Consider the following 22,418-nt stretch of genomic DNA (forward strand, 5'->3'; position numbering starts at 1 on the left):
CATTTAGCGGTATCTACGAGAAGCTCATTGCCATTAAAGGGTTTGAATCTCAGCTAAAAGTCTTTTATGTGAGCGTTAATTTTTAATTCCAAAGTCTCCGCTATGATCCGCCACTTTCTTTATTCGAAGTGTGGTACAAACCAACGATAAGTCAGACGAACCTCATATTCAAATCGTACGGCGCAATGATGAATCGGGAAAATTTTATTTATAAATAAAACAACTCAACGGCTGTTCAAAGTTTACCATCTATATTTATATTATTAAAATAAATAGATCATCGTGTTATAACAGATTACGGTAAAGTTTAATACAACGGTGAGATTATTACAAATCAGATCTTAATCAGAATGAGGAAATTCATGCGGAAATCGTTATCTCCTTCCTTTGTAAATTACAAAAAATAAGTTATAAGTTTATAATTATCAAGTGTTCTCCCCTCCTTTCAGGAATATTTGGTGAAAATCTTACATCGTAATTATGAGCGCGCTTACGCGAATCGTTCCGAAAGTTATTATCGCTATAAAAAAGTCCTGCTCGATGTTACAATACTGCAACGGTTGTCGGGAATATAATCAGGAGTAACTCTCACCTACAATATCTCACAGCACACACACATGTATATCGTGTTTTATTATTTATTGTATTTATATTTTACACAAAGATGTATACTTAATCGTATTATTGTATTGATTTCAAATACAATTTGCCGATTTTCTCTATCATTCTGTATTTATTAAATAGAGTTTAACTGATATCTCTCTTAATAATCATTAATATTAAACCAGGTCACAAAAAGTGATACATCTATTCGACTTGAGAGAAGAGAAAGATGCGAGGGACACACAAATTGAAGGCCGAAGGAGTAAGTGGAGAAAGGTTTGGGAGGGTGAGGGTGTTGGAAAGTTGGGAGAGAAAAGAATAGACTGTAAAACAAATTAATCTTAAAATACGAACATACGAAATAATAAAGCGATAATCCTAATCCTTTCTTCTCGCCTTGCGAAAATGAAATACGTTGTTGGTTTGTCATTGCCAATTTTTAAGTTTTGCGATCGTTGCAAACGACCGCACTACCTAATTACCTCTTCTCACATCCGCGCACACCATGATAACACGGATCAAGTTTTTCTGTTTCTCCTTTTTTTTTGTTTACTTTACAGATTTATCTTTTATTACTTAGGCATTGTGATATTCAGGTTTGTCTGTGCTTGACTATTCTTGCCCCTGACACGTCTCAACACCCCTCTTCATCTCCTCCTTCTCCATTTATATGCTTTTCATCCGTTAAAAGTGCAATTTACAAGCCGAGCTTATGTTCCATTTATACAAGTCGAAACAGTAAATGCGCGAAACATTTTTCCCCACAGCGCAAATTCCCTCTCCCTTTCTCTCGCTCTCTGTCTTCCTCTCGAACAACTCTCGCGAACTGATGCTGCATACAGAGAGAAAAGAAAGAGAGATCGTTCACTAAGAAACTCTCTCTCTCTCTCTCTTCCTTTCTACCTCTCTTTTGTCGGTCACCGCGACGATTTATTTAGAGGTGTATTTATTCGCAGTAGAGACAGATCTACAAGGTGGTATGTATACAACGTTATATTTACCGGCTTGCTACAAAAATTCTATGCACTGTACATGAGGACCGCTCTGTATACGAAGAATTTTACATGACGAATAAGATAAGGTCTACGACCTCATCTTATTCTAGAAATTTATTTTGCCTTTTGTTTCTTTTCACTCTCTCTTTATATCACAAGTAATGATTAATATTACAGTTTTATCTTCTTTATAAGATAAAATTTCATCTCTCTTTAATACACAATTGTAGAATGTAAGCGTTTCGTTTACAATTCAATGTTCTTTTTTAATTTTACTTAAGCGGCATTTTCTTTCTTGTCTTGGCTGCATCATCTCCATTTTATACAAAGATCTTTAATTATCTAGGAGCGTCGAAACCGTGTCTCGAAAAGTTTCGTGAACAAGAAAAAAGGGGAAAAAAAAAACCGAAAAAAAGAAACTAAGAGGCTTTCGTGTACTCTTCTTCAAAATGTTCAATTTCATGGAGCATTTATTACTATTCTTAAAACAAAATTTATGCATCTGAATAAAATTTTTTCCAAGATATTTTTTTTTTTACATTTGTTATTATGCACGATATTATATATATACAAAGAATTCTTTACGCTCAATTAAATCTTGATTTTCATTTCTAAATATATATATTTATATTTATATAGTTACTATTTAAAAATGATTATACTTAATTTATCGGGCTCTGTGCTGTGGGAGAAGATGTGGCGACTATTTTCAATATATATATACTTGTGTGTATGTGTAATATATACTTATACGTATATACATATATGACGTATATGTATATTTGTACACTACATACACATATAATCTATGTACGTATATATACCATCCCCTACGTAAATGTATGTACATATTATATCTCTATATATTTTTTATACAATTTTCCTGATCTTTGCTAGTTCTCCCTGAAGCGACAAGAGAATCGTTAGTGTTTCTTACATATTTTCCATAGCAAAAACTTATGTCTCTCTCTCTCTCTCTCACGCTCTTATAAAATACGATGAAAACGGTGACAACGATTATAGCAAAGAAGACTGCAATATCGATATACGAAAAATATATAATAATATACATACATCAATCAAGTTCTGTATTACTGCGCAGCTTTCTTGAAATTAAATCGCTAAAACACAGTAAAAATTACACATGGTGCTGTGAATATTAGTCACTGGTTTCTTTCTTTCTTTTACGCGAGCATCGAAGATGGTATAGTGACAGCGAATGCACAACGTACAAAACATATATCACCGAATACAATGAGATGTGTTCTTTGTTATATTACATTAGATACATAGGGGTAAGTCTTACAAGTGTTCTCGGTTTAAGAAATCACAATGCGATCTTGTCCAATGCGAGCATATATGAGATATTTCTCTCTATGGAAATCATAAATAGTTAAATACAGCTTTTGTGAAAACAATATTTAACCTGATGGATTCCCCTTTGCATTAAGAGAAATGGTCAACTCATTATTCACATGCAACATCATCAACAAATCAACACTGGCGTTATGAAGCGGCTCTACATAAAGAAATATCAATAAAAGTGTAGCAAAAAGTGGTGGGCACTCTAAATGAACGATCATGTGCGTGTGCATGCATGCGCATATGTTTGAATGTGTAGCTGTGTATGTATGTGTATACGTGTGTGCGCGCGCGTGTGCGTGTGCATGCCTGTGTGCACACAATTGATTTATAATACGACACAAACAAAACAAAGTACAACATACATAAATTAATCGCAACGCCAGGTATATGCTATTCTGTTACAAAGCACATGCATTCTTGCGACTATAACAAATAAAGATAAATGTTTCCAAACTAAATGAAATCTCGAAACATATATAATTACGCGTGTCTCGATTATATATATATATATATATATATACACACACATACATACATATACACATATATATATATATATATATTTCTTTTATTCTTCTCTTTCTTGTATGTACAAACAGGTTTTTTTTCTTTTTTACATTTATTAGAGAACACTTGCCTGCACACATGCTTATGCTCGAGCCTCATGCAAAAGAAAAGACAGAATATTCAATTTCCGCTTACGATTACAGACTTTTCTTTTTACCGCGTTTATGCACATCCGATTTCAATGGTTCTCGTATCATTGTTTTTACAACTTTCATGTTCGATGACGTTCGGTACAATATGCCCTATGTATGTGTTCCTGTGTACAATGATGTTGTTAAGAAAGTTTGTCGTGTTTTAGAGTTTCATAAAGATCAGTAAAAAAGCAAACACTTTTCTTCCTTTCCTTCCCCTCCCTTTTTTTGTTTTTTCTTTTTTGATTATCATTGTTTCTCAATAGCGGAGAGAGATCCGTCTATTCTACAGATTCAAAATTAAAAAAATCTTGCTTTTCTTTTTATATTAAGTCGAAAAGGCCACTGTTCAAGGCCACAGGCCAAGAAAATCAATTAAATTCACAATCATTGAGAAGAATTTCTATTTCTTCACTTTCGCGTTTGTCTCGCATTTAGTTTTCTTTCTTCTTTTTTTTTTGTTTTGAAATTCCCAGAAATATTTAATAGCGATCTAGTATTAAACACCTTGTACATTGGAAGGTTTTCTTGTTTTTTTTTTCTCGAGCATATTGGTTCTATGTCTGGAAATTAGTATAATCGCTCTCACATTTATACTTTCACCCTCCAGGATACACTTATGCATCAAACGATACACAAAGCGTTGCCTCAAAACATCCCGCACTTGTTTACCAAATGAGAAAATTCGTTTCTATCAGTTAGAACAGAGAGAAATATAGAGTATCGATTCAGCGTTAGACTTATGTATTTGTAGTTTCATCGGTTACATTGTCGCTAATTATGATACTCTTACGTTCCGATCACAACGTAACTCTTAATGCACACGCGAGCGATTGTATCAGTTACACGATGAGAGAATGTTTTGCTTCACGCTTTGTTAACTAGAACATACCTTACTAACTAGTAAGGCTATCTTCTTCAGTCATGAATGAATTTATATACTTAGTCCCTTATGTTGTGTTATTGCCCATTATTCGGTGCATTCTAATTAAAGCCGGATCGTCACATGATATAATGAATATGACCTAAATCCACATTACAACCTATACACGCTCGTCGAGGACTCACCGGTGTTTCACGTGACTCGATGGAGGTTGCACTTAGGTATGTACTGATTCGTGTCGAGGTGCCAACCTTTCGTCAGCGCGCAAGGATAATGCGAGACCGCTTTGCAACCTCGCTTTATGCAACCGATATTTGCACCCGTCAAACCGCAGGAACAGCATATCGACTTAGCAGCGTCCCACACTGCTTCTTGCAACCCCGTCACTCTACCACCTGTAAGAGGGAAGTAATTATCGCATTACACCGAGTAACCACCAGTAGTTATCACCAACTACTAATCACTGACTATAGTTAACATCTGCCATCTGCCAATGTGTGTTTGAATCCTTATCGTTGCTAATACTCACCCGCCATGTAGACCCCAGCCGCCCACACCGCACACTGTTCGTGAAGCCACACCTCCCAACGTTGTTCCTCGCCGGGGAGCATGGTCATGCCCGTGAACATAGCGTTTGTATTACTCTCGACAGAGTTCCGCTTCTTTTTGCCCATCTTGGCCGAGAACTGATCAGCGAGACCTGCGTACCTCAGGCTCCTCTTGTTCTTGCCGCCTTTCTTCTGCTCCCTGGTGATCTCTTGCTCGTCGGCAGACAGAATGCCGTCCTCCAACCGCTCTTTGCCGTCCTCTAACCGATCTTTGCCAATCAAATATGGTCCGAACAAGTCGCCCGATACACCCGCCGGGACCTGTTGTACACATATTCGTAATATTATGAATAAAGATCCGTATGGAATCTTTTCATCATGTTCCATATTACATAGCTTCACGACAACGATTATTCAAAGAGAATACATACCGTGTACGTGCCGGAAGCGATATGCGGTCCAGCCAAATTCGGATGCGGTCTGGATGGATCGCCGGGTATAATGGAATGCGGGCCTTGTTTACAAAACACGCAGACCCATGTCGAGTCTGGTGTATGCGCGTCGTATCGCGACGACAGAGTCGAACTGAAGAGGCCCGCGTTGTTGACTCTACCTGCGGACAAACGTGAGCCTTAGACTCGGGTTTCTTCGCAAACGGATTTCTGCGTGCATCGAGATAAGATACTATCTTCCCTATCGTCATGCTAGCCAGTAAATTAGTTATTTTTTTGTGTCAAATTATCAACATAGCTAGTAGACGCATTCACAGATGGAATTCACCGATGGACCGAACGCGTAGTCAAGAGCATACATTGTTCTCAAATCTTGAGGACTATTCGAAATGTTCAGCTTTCGCGTGTTTCAAATAATTCGAGACGTTCATCAAATTGTAAATTCAAAGCAACTCGATGTATATCTCAATCAAGCTCGTACATACCTCTGTAATCCAAATCGTTCTGATGACTGAGCCTCTTGCTGCCACGTCCCGCGTTGCTATTACCGTTGCTTTTCCTCTTCTCTTTGTTCTTCTCCTCCTCTTCTTCCCGTGGCGCGTTGACTACTTGGATGCTCAGCGGACTGTCTCGCGGGCCCTCCACGTGCACGACCGGCCCCCGTGACCTGATGGAACTTGCATTCGAGCCAGAATCATAAGCCATCTCCCTCAGACCGTCGATCTTGGTGTTGCGCTTCGCCTTCTTCGACTGGTCCTGCTTCTTTGAGCCTTTGGACGTTCGCCTCTTTTTCGCGTCCTTTATCGAAGGGTCACCCGCTGCACCGAAGATATTCTCCGACGATCTGGAGACCTTTCGCTTGCGACTCTGCGCCTTGCCTTTCTTGCCTTTCTTCCCTGAGAGCTTCGTGTCCATCGTGGAGGACACGTCGATGGGATTAACGTTTGGGTGTGTACTCGTCGTCGGCAAAATATTGTTCTCAAGGCCCTCGAGCTTCACACTCGCGTCGTCGTCGACACCTTGAATTTCCGCGCTAGCCAGTTCCGCTTTTGATTCTTCACTTTTGATATTCGAGTCCGTCTCCACGATTCCGGCGAACATCTTCTCCAACTCCGACTCGACCTCGTTGAAGGGATTCGTCGCGTTGTTGTTGTTAGACGCGGCGTTGTTCTTCGGACTCGTCGACGCTTTCGCGAATTCCGCGGACGCGTCGTCGCTCGATTTTCTCCGTACCCTCTGATTCGCCGAGTTACTCGTCGCACCGTCGCTGCTTCGCCGCCTTCGGATCGGCTGGTTCTCCTCCTCCAACCTCTCGTCCTCCACGTTCTCATCTCCGGCTTTCTCGTTCGGTATTCTCTCCTCCACCATCACAGCTACCGGTTGTTGCTCCTCTTCCAGTTTTCGCTCACCAGACATCATCGACACGGACGAGGATTTGACGGTCTCCTCTAGCACGGGGTCGGCGATGGCCCTCGATTCCGAAGGTTCCGTGGGCTCGAGCTCCATATCTTCGACTTCCGTTTTCGAGTCCTTGCTGAGCCTCACGGGTTTCTCGAGTTTTCTTTTCCTACGCTGCTGCTTGGTGTTGTCGTTCGAGTCATCGTTGCTGAACGCTGGCGAGACCACCTCGTCCTCCCGATTCGGCGATTTGGATTTCTGCCTCTCCGGCGACATGCTCTTCACACTCGAGCTGTCCTTGTCCTCCACAGGCGTCACAATCACCGAACCAATATTCTCTGTGCTGCCGAGCTTCTTATTGCCACCCTCTAACTTCTCCAGCAGAGAATCGACACCCTTCTTGCCCCTCTTCGGCAAGCTCTTGGGCGACCTCACGCTCGTCTCGTCGAGCTTCTTGTCCCTCTCGGAGGACGATTCTCTCTTAGGACTGTCCGTGACGTCCTTCTCCTTGGCTGCACGATTGACTATGACGGGTAAGACGTTTCTTGGCACTTGCGCGATAACACTCAACGTGTCCTTAACTTTTGCCGCGGCCGTCACCACTGCCGCATCGGGCTCCTTCTTCTCCACCCTCTCTATCGTTACACTGGGCGGTAAGTTGATCATTTTCTGCGCAAAATTATCTACATTCACTTCCTTAATCTTATCGTGGAGATTCGCAACTCCCTTCAAATTGCTCTCGAAGTTCTTCACCGTTATCTTAGGTGTAGTGACCTCCTTCGTCGATAACGAGACTGGCTCGCTGACGGAGTTCGGAGTCGGTACAGACGAGCTGATACCGCTGTCCGACGAAGTCTCGCCGTTCAACGGTATCGGCGGTGAGATTATGTTACCGTTCCGACTGCCTTTATCTACGTTTCTCGCGGTGAGACTGATGGGAATATCCTGAGGTAATCGTGAGTAATTCTCCGGGATGATCTCGGACGTGGACGAGAGGTCCAACGTGCTCTGCGAGCCCGGTGAGTTTCTGTATTGATTTTGATTTTGCCTGTTGTCTACCAGCATTTGCAGATTGAATAAAGGGGTGTTCGTCGTGCTCGCTGGCGTGATGTTTTTCGGAGGTACCGTAGGCGTGTGCCACGTTGGTGCTGCTTGCGTATGAGCATGTTGCGGAGTCAGATGAGACGTTCGGCCGATGGACTGATGCGTGTAAAAGGCCGAATTCAACGTGGTGCCGGACAACGCCGTCGGATGAATATTGAGACCTGAAACTGAAGTGCTTTCATGTAATTACATTCAAAAGTCGTCTACATGAAAAAACCAACACAACACAAAATCATATTTACCTTGACTATCATACAAATTTCACACATTAACAGATGACTTTTCGGTTACTGAATGAAATCCTTCAATGATTTACAAACAACTAAGAGAAATGAATAGAAAATCCAAAAATCCAAAATATAAAAATAAACATAAAACAGGCTGGTCACGCGCACAGTGACCGATGCGCTGAATTCCAATAATTTGGGCTAATTTTTGACACAATATGACAGCCATTTGTATTTTAATAGAGGCTCACGATATTTGTGCAAAAATTACCTTGACCCTGCGTCATAGTGAGGTGATTCCAGACAGTGTGCGGTGGAGGCGTGCCAACCGGTGGTCGGCTATGTCCCGGATACTGCCCTGACATCTCGAGATACTCCCAATTATTTAACCTCGTATTGTAGACAGTGCTCTCTGTCTTGTGTGCTTCTTCCTCGGTGGCGTATTCTTTCTTAATGTTGTTACATTTAACGCTCGACCGTGCACACGTCCAAGACAACCCTTTCTGCTTGGCGTCACTCAAACGCGAAGGCAACACATGCGTGACGTACTTGTCCAGAATATCGTACGCTTTCTCTTGCTTCAAATTGTCATCCGTCACAGCTTTCCCACTTATCTCATCATCATCGGTGTGCAAGTTATTGACAGCCTTCAATAATTCCTTGCCCCTGTCCGAGTTACATGATACCTTGTCTAAGTCGGAAAACTGTAGTAAACCGTAATTCTTGTACTTCACATTGTGACAACCCTGTGCATCGGAGGAATGATTTATTTCTTTTACAATGGCACCGCCCACTGGAAGCGTCTCTTTATCGATGACCGATAAGTACTCGTCGAGTTGATCTTTCGCCTCACCGTGGTTGTGCGCACCTCTCTTCGAATTTATTACCAAGTCAAGCGGTTCATTATCCGATACGGAAGTAGCGCAATCGTCGAAAGCTTCCTCGCACTGCTCGATAATGTCTGACACGATTCTCAACGCGTCGTCATTCGTGTCAGTCGTCGAGTGCTTCGACGCACGGCTGCTGGAGGTAGTAATCTCCGTTTCGTCGTGATAAGAGATCTTTCCTCGCGATTCAGCTGGAATTTCTCCTCTATCCTCCGCAGTGCAATACAAGGATATCGTCGGCTCAACGATATTTAATAAGTTAAACGTCCTTTCAACAAAGTCCTTCCGATAATTATCCGAACTATCCGCGTGCGTTTCTTCCGGCAATGTTCCCGTGTGTCTGGATAGCGACTCATTGGTTGCACTGCTCAAAACACTAGAATTCACTATCCTGTCATTGTGTACCGTTGTTTGCAACAACTCTGTAGAATCTTCAGGGTTCAAGTCGACGGATTCCGTGGTACCTTTGTCCTTGTGATGTAAATCATATGTGTCGTACACAGTGTTGTGTGCTATCAATCCTCGATCAACCCACTGCATGAAATTGTGTGATAGCGCCCATGGTGGCGCAACACGAGATGTGTGTAACCCTGAAAATAAAAAACCCATTATAAGCCTATGCATACACGAACATATATACGTATTCACATTCATAATATTCATTTTACTATATTACTGATAAAAACATAACATAAATTATCAGACAACAACAGCTCAAAACAGTTCAATGATATTTTTATTTAATTTCTTTTTACATGCAGAGCCAATCAGATAAAAAGGTATCTTATTTAACGATTGCTTTGGCTTTGACAGAGGGCGCATAACAGAAAGATGATAACATAATATATTTTACCATTGCTGGGAACAACAGATGGTTTATAACAGCTCACACCATTTTGAAGATACGAGCTGTCTGTATATTGCTCATTTATATTTTGAAAAGGGGAATAATGCGGAGGTAAATACAGATGCCTGTAAAGCTTCTCTCCTTGTGATGTATGATTAAGCGTATTCGCAGATCCTGTAATCAGAAATATTCCTTGATTTAGATAACATAGTAAATATCACATTGTATTTTTCTTAATCATTCTCTCTCTCTCTCTCTCTCTCTCTCTCTCTCTCTCTCTCTCTTTCACTCTTACTTGTATAACAAAATCATTCAATATCTCTGAATAATCATGTTATTCAAAATTGTTGATTATAAGTATTTACTTATGCTTGAGGTAGAAGCATTTTTACCCTATTTTAGAAGTGAAGTATAAAAAATATAATGTAACAATAAGAATAAAAAGTACAAATTATATTTTATAATTTGTGAATATTTTCAAGAAATTACTTTATTAATGATTACCCGAACTAATGATTACACCAATAGCATTCAAAAGGCAAGTATTTTAAAATTTAAAATAAATACTTTATGCAAGAGATAAGAGGACAAAAGACCTAGTCTATACTTTGAAATGACCTAGTCTATATCTTTGCTTTTATATGTTTAGCTTAGAGCAAATATTTTGTACTTCCAGCTTTCACCAAACAAGTATTTCGTTTAACTCTCATTCATACAGTCCATTGGTACTGGTTATTGATACAGTTATCACTCACTATGCAACTGTATAATCACAATATATACATGTATGCGCACATATACATACATACATACATACATACATACATACATACATACATACATACATACACACACACACACACACACACACACACACACACACACACACACACACACACACACACACACACACATGTAGATGACATTTGTAAGCAGTTGTCAAAAGAAAGACAATATATTCCGCATTTACTTTGCATTCATCGCATACTTTTTCACACAGATTAAGAATTCAGTCTTCGGGGTGACGAGCCTGAGATTATCGTCGCCGCGGTGTCGTCACGTCGAAGCCTCCTTCACAGAGGTTTCGAAGAATGACAGAAGAACTCGAATAATACTCGAAACCTCGGAGATTCAAGCGGAGACTCTGTGATAGATGCGGATTCCCGTCAGAATGTCTCGTGCTCTCTTCTCTAACGGTTCTAACCGCGAAGTTGGCGGCTAGACACGACACGGTACGATTCGTTACGATTCGCAACCTCGGCGTCATCCACCGACGAGAGACACCGACGACACTCGGACACTCGATTCACCGACACCGGCGAGGATCGGTCAGCCCCGACGTGGCTGAGCACACCGCTGTTCGCGTGCAAAACCGCGCGTTCGCCGAATTCCCATGGCACGCACCGCGCGCGTACACGCCGTGTCGCCGATGGCAGGGCCGGTGGGAGGAGGAAGAGAGGGAGGATCAAGAGGGAGACACAGCAGTGAGCGCACGACACGCACATACACACACGCGTGAGAGAGAGAGAGAGAGAGAGAGGCCAGCGGCGGGGATACGGAGTTATGCTCATGCTGTATACTCCTGTATAAACGCACATACACACGTACACACCGTATTACACATCGATAACGTAGTCGTTGCGCGAGTGCACTACGAACGCACGAGCGTAAACGCGCTGGGAGCGTGAAGCCCCGAGGAAAACCCGAAGAGAAACAGAGGGAGGGACGAAGACAGTAGAGAGCGGTAGGGAGGCAAAGAGGCGGACAAACGGCACGAGAGCGAGGGAGAAAGAGAGACAGAGACGTCGCCGTAACCCCGTGTGCGCGAGAGGTGCAGGAAGGAGGCGCGTCCCATATAGCGGCGTTGGCAGCGACGATGCGCTCCGAAGGAGCCGCGTGTCAGCGACGATCCGTCGCGACGGTGGACGTTGCGTCGACGGCCGAGCTCTTTCTCAGCGGCCACCATCGAGCAATAATCGAAGCAATAAGGAGAAGACACGCGTGGCTATCACAGCGATTAAAGCGACGATTCCGCTCGCACGCTCGCTCATATGCATGCATGCACGCACGCACGCACGCACGCACGCACGCACGCACGCACGCACGCAGGCAGGTACGGGGGTGATGCGCCAAGTACGTACATATATACATACATGCATGCATGCACACATATATACGTACATACGTACGTATGCACGGCGTCGTGTTGCCACCGCCGGCGGTGGTGCTGGTAGCGACGACGATGACGACAACGACGAGCGAGTGTAACACGCGCGATATGTACGTCGTGTCGCGCGCGCGGTTAGTGGTCCGGTATGCTGTTGTACCGCGCGCCGATCGCACCGATCACGACACGACACACGAAGAAGCGACCGCGACGGTGGTCCGTCAACGGGGCGAGATAGCGCGGTGCACACACATACTCACACACATACACGCACGCACACACACACACACACACACATACACACAGAGAGAGACGTACGCACACTGTGCGGTGCGCACACTGCTCCGTGCGCGTTCTTCGCCGTCGCGCGGATGAAATTACGAAACAGCACAGCACTCGGGGTTCCTTTCCCGGCAGTGGCCGCCGCGACTGTTGCTGCTGCTGGCCGCGGCCTGGGCTCTCGTGTTTTCCCGTTTCCGCACAACGACGAGAACGTTGAGCGAGACCGAGGGACACTACGTGCGCGATCGTCGTCGGTCTGCACACCCGCTCTCTCGGTTCGCAAGAGCGTTGCAAAGAGACACCGTCGCCCAGACGGCACGTACACACTTATCACACACGCCACTACGAAGCCCGCGCACACACGCACCTACCGCAACGAGGCCCTTCCGCCGTCGGGCACGGGTGAATTTATGATTTTTCGGCCCAAAAATCGTCCAGGGCATCAACCAAAGTAGTGTTTCAACAATGGTGGCCGTCCACAGCCGCGAGCCCGAGCCTTACGTCGGCCTGACACCTTGCGGTGGCGGTGCGACTCATGTTTCCGTTTTTGCGACTGCCAGGGTGAGGGAGAACGACGGAGAGGAAGAAAGAGGGGAAGATGTACGCACGCACGGCAAAACGGTTTCGATCGGTTTCGCCCGCGATACGGTTTCGTCGCGACGATCGGTCAAAAGTCCGGAGGGAAGGAGGCAAGCAACGACGAATTTTTCGTATTCTCTCGTTACACGCACACATGTACGCATGCACGCACGCACGCATGCACGATCGTGAGGACGTGTCTCGGTAATCGAAGATCACGGACACGCATCGCCGCGATGCGCGACGCGCGATACTCGGTGGTACCTCGTGAATGAAATTACACCGAGATTGATCTTTCTTTTCAGAATCCGTGACTCAAGCTGCGTGTTGTATATCAATCGTCTCTCGGACAATCTGTGCGCCGCTATCTCTTTCGCCAAATCCGGTGGTCTTTTTTCATACTTGTAACTTGGTGATGTTCGCAGTTACGCCCCTTTAATACAATTCGCCTGACGTAGCAAACGATGCGATACGCACAGTCCTTTGTACGATAAAGAAAGACGTTGAAACTCGTGACCACGTTGTTTTCACTACTTACGCGTAATCTTTAAATTAACCATCTTATCATAACGATTGCAATTTCAAGTTTATAAGTTTGCGGTGTTTAGTCTTCTAATAGTCACGTCTCGCGGGCGATGGTACCGTAAGTTCTCTTTAATCACGGTATCGCATACTACGCTTCATCACCGTATAATTCAAGATACTATCGTAACTCAATTATCGTGACTCAAGATATTGTTAGTAAACTTACAATCAATCTCGTGAGAATAACGTAACACACGGCAGCGTACGTCGCCATTCGTCGAAAGCGCGAAAAGTCGTTGCCGCTGGCAATATTTCGCTATTCTCCCCGGTTTATGGATTACCAGCCAACCTCCAACGAAGCGATCCGCGAAGGTCAATTCGAAGCCGGCGCTCGTCCCGTGCTATTTCGAAATTGTCGTTCGTACGCAGAGAAAGAGAGACAGATTCGCGCGGAAAGGCGCAGGACATAAATATGGACGCACGTGTTGTGTGCGTCGCAGCGACCGCGTCGGCCCGCCCTATGTTTCGCGGACGTTCATTCATACATTCGCGGCCGATATCGTGCAAAACAAGGCCGCGCGTCGATGTCCGCTGTCGTCTCTCGCGGATCGTCACGAACGGACGCTCGATTCGCACGACGCTCGCCGACGCGTTCTCACACACGGTTCGCAGTGTCGCAATTTCGACGCAATTCCGACATAATACCGCGACGCGCGAATTCGCCGCCGCCACCACCACCGCCGCCGCTGTCGCCTCCTGTCAGCTGTTCGGCGGAATTTCGCGGGAACGTCTACGTCAAACGCGTCATACGACAAATCGAGAGCTCGTAGAACGAGGGGAATCGGTGACACGTACTCACTGCATTGGGCCGACTCCTCGTTCGCATTTTCCTCGAGCTTCCTGCTTGCAGACGTTGTCGTCGTCCTCGTGGTTACGTTCTTCGCGTAAACAAACATTGTCGCGACGCCACTGGCGACCCGCCACTGACAACCACCAGAAAGGTATGCTGCGCGCGAAGCGCCAGGGCGCCTGGACGGGGAGAGCATGACCGTCGCCATCTAGAATCCACTAGATTTTATTTGCACCTTACGGGCATGAGGGCACAGGCTTTTGCATAACGCATAATATATATAACGCATAAGAGAATAAACCAATTAGTTTTCTTCATTTCCCTCCTCAGGACAGAAATGAGGAACTCTGATTTGTTGATTCTCTTATGCGTTATGTAGTATGCGTTATGCAGAAGTCTGTGCTCTGGCCCTACGGATCAATTTCAGGCAAAATTTACCATTCAATTGATCGCGTGAGACGTTCGGATGTCATATTTCCTCGGCCCGAAGACGATCCATCTGGAGATTTTTCTTTTTATTTGAGCCGCTTGAACTTTCACTATGCGCGGATACGGTTGCGAGTTCTAGTAATTTCTCCTCGGACCAATTAGGCCCAGTTCCACAACTTGCTTTAAACGGAGTTTAAAGCAAGTTGTGGAACTGGGCCTTATAGAGATCACGAGTCACAACTGCAATTGATCAGGTATTGGAACAATGAACGTTCCGACGGATATTATATGACGACACGTAATTTCACTTTAATTGGAAAATATTTACTGGTTTTGTACATTTTTGCGGGAGGACTGAACTTTTGACGTTTGATTTTTGGTTGGTCGGAGTAAACATACCGACAGTTTAGTGGCGTACTCTATATGCTCGGTTGCGAAAGTGTCTCGTCTATATTTCTATGTGATATATGACGTATTTCATACTGACCAATCAACAAGAAACGTTCGTTATTTTGAAAAGGTGGAGAAATAAGACTCCACGTCTTACCAGCCTTGGCAGAGTCATTTTGACAGAAGTGTCTTTAAGCAATTGTATTTAGCTCCGTATTGTTTCGAATATAGTGAGTGTGATTTATACAAAGTTATATATTGTGTGAACAGAATATACAGACGTATGTGTAAAAGTCATATTGATGTTTAACAGTTGAGAGATATCAACGACACTATTGTATATATATATATATTTGTTCAGACCATACACATATCACAAAGTATTGTATATATAAATTATTACAGAGAAATATTATTATTTAACTGTTATCAAAGTTGCAAAACAGGAATAAAATACACAATGGATAAAGAAAATAACAGCACACATTATCAATCTACTTCAGAAACATTAAAGGTCAATAATTTTAAGCACTTGAGTATCACTGATACAAAAAAAAGTGATAATAACACTGCGAAAAAATCTGTAGAATTGATGCCACCACCTAAGTTACCGTTAGCACCTAAATCAGATTCTAATCAAATCCAACAAAAATCTCATGAAAACATTAAAGAGATAAAAGACAATACAAATGAAGAATCCCAGGAAGTTAGTAGTTCAAATACAGATTATGCAAATACAGAAAATCAAAGCCGGAAGAAGTGGACATTGATGGATTTTGATATTGGCCGTCCTTTGGGCAAAGGAAAGTTTGGCAATGTATACTTAGCTAGAGAAAAAAAATCTAAATTTATAGTAGCTATGAAGGTGCTTTACAGAGCACAGATAGACAAAGCCCAAATCCTGCATCAAGTACGAAGAGAAATAGAAATTCAAATGCACTTAAGGTAATGTATTAATATTACATACAATAAACTTATAATATATCTAAGATATATTATAAGATATTGGTTTTCTATGCAAAATCATATATAATTTATGAACAACCAAGTATTATTTGATATGTATAATTTCTTTTTTCTAAAGGCATCCAAATATTTTAAGAATGTATGGATATTTTTATGATGATAAACGAATTTATTTAATATTGGAATATGCATTGAAAGGAGAGCTTTATAAAGAATTGCATAGTCAACCAGATAAACGGTTTGATGAACAAAGGTAATATTTTATTATTGAATTATTATTTTATGTATGAGTAGTTATGTAATTATAAATTATACTTTCATAGGACAGCCACTTATGTAGCTCAATTAGCAGATGCATTAAAATATTGTCATAGCAAGAAAGTAATTCACCGTGATATCAAACCTGAAAATTTACTTCTTGGGGCACATGGTGAATTAAAAATAGCAGACTTTGGGTGGTCTGTACATGCTCCTTCTTCTCGAAGGGATACTTTATGTGGTACTTTAGATTATCTGCCACCAGAGATGGTGTCTGGTAAAACCCACAATCACACTGTTGACTTTTGGAGTGTTGGGGTATTATGCTATGAATGTTTGGTTGGCCAGCCTCCTTTCTATGCAAAAAATAATGATGAAACTTGTAAAAATATTACAAAATTACGGTATACATTCCCAATCTTTGTGAGCGAAGGTGCAAAAGACTTAATTTCAAAGGTAAGTTTCATTAATAATTTGATATTGATGATGTATATTATATTTTAAAACTTGGCTAACTTTCAGTGAATTACTTTTCAGCTTATAGTTATTGACCCAGAAAAGAGACTGGATATGGATGGCATACTCACACATCCTTGGATTGTAAAAAATCGCAAGATAGATAAAGCATAAAGTACTTATATGCACAAGTGATATGTTTTTATTAAAAGTAGACGAATGTTAATGTATTCTATAAATTTATCGTAATCCTGGTTTCTCCAAATAGAGACATCAGAATATCAATAATTAACTGCTATACTATCAATATATTATCCTAATTGTATGTCTAAAGTATTCTTTCACATGTAACTGGTTTTGGGATATGTGTGCTTAACAGATAAGTTTACTCGACAGCATTTCTTAAACGAAAATCGATTTGCTCACATGACTAATAATATAATTGTTTGCACTATTCCAGATTGGAGCTTAGCTGGTATATACCAGCAGAAAATAATGCAAATAAAAGTTCATTATGTTTTATAGTGCGATCTTTATACAATTTCGCGATATCTACTTTTTATTTTAGCAGAATAGATTATATAACCATCAATTGAGACTGTTGATAAATCAAACGTATGAACATGCAATTTGTATTAAATGATTAAATTATGTTCAGAAATATATAGATTAAATACTACAGAAACTGTAAGATTTCATTCCAGAACATATTTTGTTCAACTAAATTCACACATGTATAAAAAAGATAAAAAAAGGAAATAGGACGTACGATATTAAATGTGAATATTTATTGACGAAAATGAAAATTTTATCGAAGAGACGTCGTTATATTAAAATTACATGTGCATGCTTTTGGTATTTCATATCCTTATAAAGTTAAAGTATACACGTTCCAGTTTGTCGATAAGATACAGAATGTAAAAAGATACATTAATCGATATCTTAAAATAATGGCACTATAGTTTTTCATAAGGAAAATAACTATATCCCAGTATCAAACATTATTAGACTTGTAAAAATTAAACTAAGCAGAACTTGCGTTGCGTAGAACATAAAGATCGATATTGGAAGAATTCTTCAGCCTACAAATACAAACTCTTTATAATGATTGTATTTCAAATCTCCATTGGTTCCATGATTACGTCAGTGACTGGTGTATCTGCCGGTGTGTCCATTGGAGTAACTTCAGAGTTCTTAACTGAATATATTTTGCTCAGTTTTTCATAGTGTTTGATATCCTGCAGAATATACAGTCTCGCATTATATATATGTAATTTTTATTACATATATCATTTAACAAAGTTAAAAATCAAGCTAGGATATTTACTTTCTCACGAACAGACGGTTGCACTTTTACAAGTGCCAATGAAAAGTGCCGCCTACAGATCTTCGGTTCACTCACGAGATTTGCAATTGCTTCTTTCAGTGCTTCCATACCAGCTTCTCTAATCAAAGCTGCTAAATCTGCCCCGGTGAAACCTTTAGTAACATGTCCAACTTCATTCAAGTTAACGTCTTCGTCTAGTTTCGGCCTGGTCTCATTCTACAAATTATAAACATTCAGCATGCATCAAAGAGAAGTGTCAACTATGACAGATGAAACTAATGCCATATCGCAAAAGCTATACCTTCGTTAGCGCACGTAAAATGTCAATTCGTTCGGGTTCATTTGGCAGATCAACATACAAAATTTTGTCCAGCCTTCCCGGCCTTAAAACGGCTGGATCTATAATATCAGGCCGATTACTGGCGGCCATTAGAAATACTCCTTGTCGACCCTCCACACCGTCCATTTCTGTAAGCATTTGATTGACGACTCGTGAGGTGGCCGAATGGTCGTTCTCTGTTCTCTTGGGACACAGCGCGTCTAATTCATCGAAAAATATAACACACGGTGCTGAATTTCTCGCCCTTAAGAAACACTGACGAACCGCCTTTTCGCTTTCACCGACATACTGAAACATAAAGTACAATTTAAGACACAATTTTGTACATAATATTAAAACAATAAAATACAATAAACTAACCATATTTAAAAGTTCTGGTCCTTTAACAGAAATGAAATTAATTCCGGCCTCGTTGGCGACAGCTTTAGCCAGTAATGTCTTTCCACAGCCAGGTGGACCACATAGCAATACTCCCGTAGGCGCAGTTAAGCCTAATGCATTGAAGTATTCAGGATATCTAACAGGAGCCTACAATGAATAAATGTATTTACTTAATATCTATGCACTAGAAATACATTAAAATGAATGGTCACTTAATTGTCACACGTAACATTTAAAATATTGTAAATAGTTATACTCATATATATATATATATATAAATACACTATAAATAAATAAATATTGGTACTCACGAGAATCGCCATTTGTAATTCTCGCCGTATATCATGCAGCGATCCAATATCGTTCCATGTTACATCGGGAACTGTTGCGAATCCTTCTCTCTTTGCTGAAGGTTGAACAACACGTAGAGCAGATTCAAAATCACTGTGTTTAACGCGCAAGGTCGACAAACGTTCTGGAGAAAGTGGTGGTTCAGTACGCAACCAGGTTAACAAGCTTGTCAAGTCTGATATTTTAGGTTGTTTTTGGATTATGTCCTTGTTCGCATCTGGAGGTTTTTCAGACGATTCCTTCAAATCTAAATTTTCCACTGGACTTTGTGTTACATTACCACCAGTATCAATTAAATTTCCTGAGTTTTCAAAAGTTTCTGATGATTTGCCAGACTCCTTATCTACTTCAGTTTCTGGTAATTTTTCTTCTGCCTTTGATTTTTTAAGATCCTCAAAAACTCTGTAAAAATAAATATATTATCAAATATATATCATATAAATATAGAAAGAACAAAAAAATTCTTGTAATATCTAAAATAATTTGCTATCTTTTACCTGTCCACAGCAACCATGGCGGCTTCTCTAATCAAGGCGACTAAATCTGCACCTACAAAACCTGGAGTAAGAGAAGCTATCATTGACAAATCAACGTCAGGGGCCAGTACAACTTTCTCAGTATGCACTGCTAGAATCTTAGCCCTTGCTTCCCTGTCTGGTATTCCAAGGCACACTTCGCGATCAAAACGTCCCGCTCTTCTTAAAGCAGGATCCAATGAATCAGGTCGATTTGTTGCACCAATTATCAATACTCTATCTCCATTTTCTTTAAGATTCAGTTCTGATAATGATATTTCAAAGTTGGCATAACATGAAAATATACAAAATAGTATGGTAACATGTGTAATGAAATTGATAGTACTTTACCATCTAGACATGATAATAATTGTGCAACAATTCTTCGTTCCATTTCCCTTTGTGCTGTAGCTCTATGTGGCGCGATAGCATCAATTTCATCCAAGAAAACAACACACGGTACAAGAGCTAAAGCTTGATCAAATAATTCCCTGATACGAGCTTCACTCTCACCCGACACTCCAGCTATAAGCTCAGGTGCTGCTACTTTCAGTAAAGGCATATTTAATTCCTAATTTTATGGAAAAATATTAATTAGCATGAAATATACATAAAACAAATTTAAACATATGTAAACCAATGTAACTCTCGCAGTAATGTATATAGAATACAACAAGTGAGTTGTGTTCATTATACACATAATAACCTGAATAAATAATGTTTCTATCGTAGCATATACTTTAGATGATTTTTTTTATTGGAATTAAATTAAATATTATCTTACTCCCGCAACTGCATGTGCCAATAATGTCTTTCCACATCCAGGTGGTCCATGAAGTAAAAAACCTCTCGGTGGAGATATACCAAGTTGCTTGAAGATCTCAGGATGTTTCATGTGAGCAAGTAAGGTGCACACAGTCTTCAAAACTTTCTCACTACCTCCTACATTCGAGAATGTAACTTTTAATTCTGTGATAGGTATAGTTTTAGTTTTTTTCGTAACTACAAAGGACGTGCTATCATTATCCTTTCCTCTTTGTCGTTTTTTTGTAGATTCTAAAGGTGTTGGTTTTACAGTTCCATTTGCAGGCTAGAAAAATATTAATAGGTTAATATAAACTTTTATAATTTGTAACTTATTTCTTAGCATTTCAGCATCTTAACATAGATCATACTATAAATAAATATACATACTGTTGTTGGTGTCTGAGGTGATGGTGTTTGTAACTTGGAATCAGCAGTTTCAAGCTTCAGAGTAACGGATGGAGTTATATGCACAAATTTTTCATTTGTATTACATGCAAGCTCTGTCTCTTTTGTGTCTTTTTCAACATTAGATTCAGCCTTAGATTCAGCCTTAGATTCAGCATTAGATTCTGCTTTAGATTCAACTTTAGACACATCATCATCACTGCTGATATCTATCAATTCTTTATCACTTGAATTTCCATTTTGTTTACATGGTGTTTTCTTATACATTTGTAGTAATATATTGCTTATTGGACCTTGTTGCGAATCTGACTAAAATCAAGCAGTTACTTTATAAACATTGTACTTGAGATAATATATTAAAATAATATTTTGAATAAATTATCATTTTGAACCAAATACCTCAAGATCAACTTCGTCCTCAAAATCATCATCAGCATATGTAGAGCAGTCACGAATTGGTTTTCTTGAAAATAACTCAGTAAGCTCATCGTAAGCTTTGCGTACCATCGCACGAAAAGCACCACGTTTTTTGCCACGATAATCTCTGTATCGCCTTTGCAACGTATCTGCCATTTCATTCACATCAATGTATACTTTGTTTTCATTTTCACGCATGTACTAAAAACATATAAATAGATATGGACGAACAATTATCGATGAATAAGTGAAAGAATATCGTGTATATTAAAGACATTTCAAGCATTTTTGTTAAATAATTCGCATTATGTGCACGTGACATATACATAGAGCGATTGTGTAAAAACATAACCTCTTTGTAATATATTACCGTTTGTACGCGTGCAGTCAACGACTGATCTCGAAAAAATTTTTGATCCATTTTATATTTATTGTCTACGTTTTCCGATCCGTGAACTCCACCGCAGAGTCACAATTTCACACGTTAGTTGTGAGCAAAGGAGACGATCTCACGGAGCACATCAAATGTATGATATAGTACGACTTTCAAAGTAATACTGAGTGATGGTGGGACAAATTCCACGCATGCGTGTATAGCAAACTTCAGTAATATGTACGTTATATAATTCCAACACCGATTTTCATTTTTTTTATATCGACACACATTAATCATTCGATTAAGTTATATTTGTCATAGTGTAATATACGAAAATTAATATAATAAAAATGTGTAACAATCCTCAAACATGTATTAATATTTTTATTTTGTTATAATCACATTCTATATCCTTATCATTTTATACCTTACATTATAAAACTTGCACAATTTAAATTAGATTGAAATTATACTTTACCTAGTGTATTTATTTATTGAAAAGTGATCTGGAATGAAACATTCTATCGGTGTGTTAACCATTACGCAGTATTGTGAAAGATACGTACGCATACCTTCACTTTTTTATGCAC

The 22,418-nt window shown here is 40.5% G+C and overlaps 3 protein-coding genes across 9 annotated transcripts; 1 reads left to right on the top strand and 2 right to left on the bottom strand.

The window, feature by feature from the left end:
* Positions 1-2,397: 2,397 nt before the first annotated feature.
* On the bottom strand, positions 2,398-14,558 carry LOC105183274 (uncharacterized protein CG5098). 6 transcript variants are annotated; one of them, XM_011141274.3, is made up of 8 exons: positions 14,420-14,558; positions 10,014-10,181; positions 8,545-9,750; positions 6,030-8,213; positions 5,524-5,705; positions 5,074-5,413; positions 4,730-4,939; positions 2,398-2,719 (listed from the first exon to the last, which is right to left on the bottom strand). In XM_011141274.3, exons 1-7 carry the CDS (start codon positions 14,514-14,516, stop codon positions 4,737-4,739), a joined length of 4,380 nt encoding a protein of 1,459 aa, XP_011139576.3. In that variant the 5' UTR covers positions 14,517-14,558; the 3' UTR covers positions 2,398-2,719; positions 4,730-4,736. The 6 variants fall into 6 exon arrangements, with proteins under 6 accessions (XP_011139576.3, XP_025152459.1, XP_011139575.3 ...); XM_025296674.1 differs by lacking the exon at positions 2,398-2,719 and adding an exon at positions 3,522-3,786; XM_011141273.3 differs by lacking the exon at positions 2,398-2,719 and having other exon boundaries at positions 3,522-4,939.
* A 505-nt stretch (positions 14,559-15,063) lies between these two features.
* Positions 15,064-17,429, top strand: LOC105183275 (serine/threonine-protein kinase Aurora-2). Its single transcript, XM_011141277.3, has 4 exons — positions 15,064-16,174; positions 16,314-16,448; positions 16,519-16,909; positions 16,991-17,429. The coding sequence occupies exons 1-4, from the start codon at positions 15,690-15,692 to the stop codon at positions 17,081-17,083; spliced, it is 1,104 nt and encodes a 367-aa protein (XP_011139579.1). The 5' UTR covers positions 15,064-15,689; the 3' UTR covers positions 17,084-17,429.
* A 246-nt stretch (positions 17,430-17,675) lies between these two features.
* Positions 17,676-22,017, bottom strand: smid (nuclear valosin-containing protein-like smid). 2 transcript variants are annotated; one of them, XM_011141278.3, is made up of 11 exons: positions 21,823-22,017; positions 21,435-21,653; positions 21,018-21,344; positions 20,608-20,913; positions 20,175-20,394; positions 19,806-20,088; positions 19,269-19,710; positions 18,937-19,104; positions 18,538-18,864; positions 18,237-18,452; positions 17,676-18,147 (listed from the first exon to the last, which is right to left on the bottom strand). In XM_011141278.3, the coding sequence occupies exons 1-11, from the start codon at positions 21,871-21,873 to the stop codon at positions 18,025-18,027; spliced, it is 2,682 nt and encodes an 893-aa protein (XP_011139580.1). In that variant the 5' UTR covers positions 21,874-22,017; the 3' UTR covers positions 17,676-18,024. The 2 variants fall into 2 exon arrangements, with proteins under 2 accessions (XP_011139580.1, XP_011139581.1); XM_011141279.3 differs by lacking the exon at positions 21,823-22,017 and having other exon boundaries at positions 21,018-21,340; positions 21,435-21,581.
* Between the last annotated feature and the right edge of the window lie 401 nt (positions 22,018-22,418).

The sequence above is a fragment of the Harpegnathos saltator genome, unplaced genomic scaffold, assembly GCF_003227715.2.
Source record: "Harpegnathos saltator strain DR-91 unplaced genomic scaffold, Hsal_v8.6 scaffold155, whole genome shotgun sequence".
Classification (NCBI taxonomy): Eukaryota; Metazoa; Arthropoda; class Insecta; order Hymenoptera; family Formicidae; genus Harpegnathos; species Harpegnathos saltator.

Bases quoted from the DNA above. Each gene is read 5' to 3' on its own strand.
- LOC105183274 (XM_011141274.3), bottom strand. From the start codon at position 14,516: ATGTTTGTTTACGCGAAGAACGTAACCACGAGGACGACGACAACGTCT. The intron at 9,751-10,013 runs GTAAAATATATT...TTTTATTTTCAG, and splicing joins ATCTGTTGTTCCCAGCAATG to GGTTACACACATCTCGTGTT. The intron at 5,706-6,029 runs GTATGTACGAGC...GTTTGTCCGCAG, and splicing joins GAACGATTTGGATTACAGAG to GTAGAGTCAACAACGCGGGC.
- LOC105183275 (XM_011141277.3), top strand. From the start codon at position 15,690: ATGGATAAAGAAAATAACAGCACACATTATCAATCTACTTCAGAAACA. The intron at 16,175-16,313 runs GTAATGTATTAA...TTTTTTCTAAAG, and splicing joins GAAATTCAAATGCACTTAAG to GCATCCAAATATTTTAAGAA. The intron at 16,449-16,518 runs GTAATATTTTAT...ATACTTTCATAG, and splicing joins AAACGGTTTGATGAACAAAG to GACAGCCACTTATGTAGCTC.
- smid (XM_011141278.3), bottom strand. From the start codon at position 21,873: ATGGATCAAAAATTTTTTCGAGATCAGTCGTTGACTGCACGCGTACAA. The intron at 20,395-20,607 runs GTAAGATAATAT...CCATAAAATTAG, and splicing joins TGGCACATGCAGTTGCGGGA to GAATTAAATATGCCTTTACT. The intron at 19,711-19,805 runs GTAAAAGATAGC...TTATTTTTACAG, and splicing joins GCCATGGTTGCTGTGGACAG to AGTTTTTGAGGATCTTAAAA.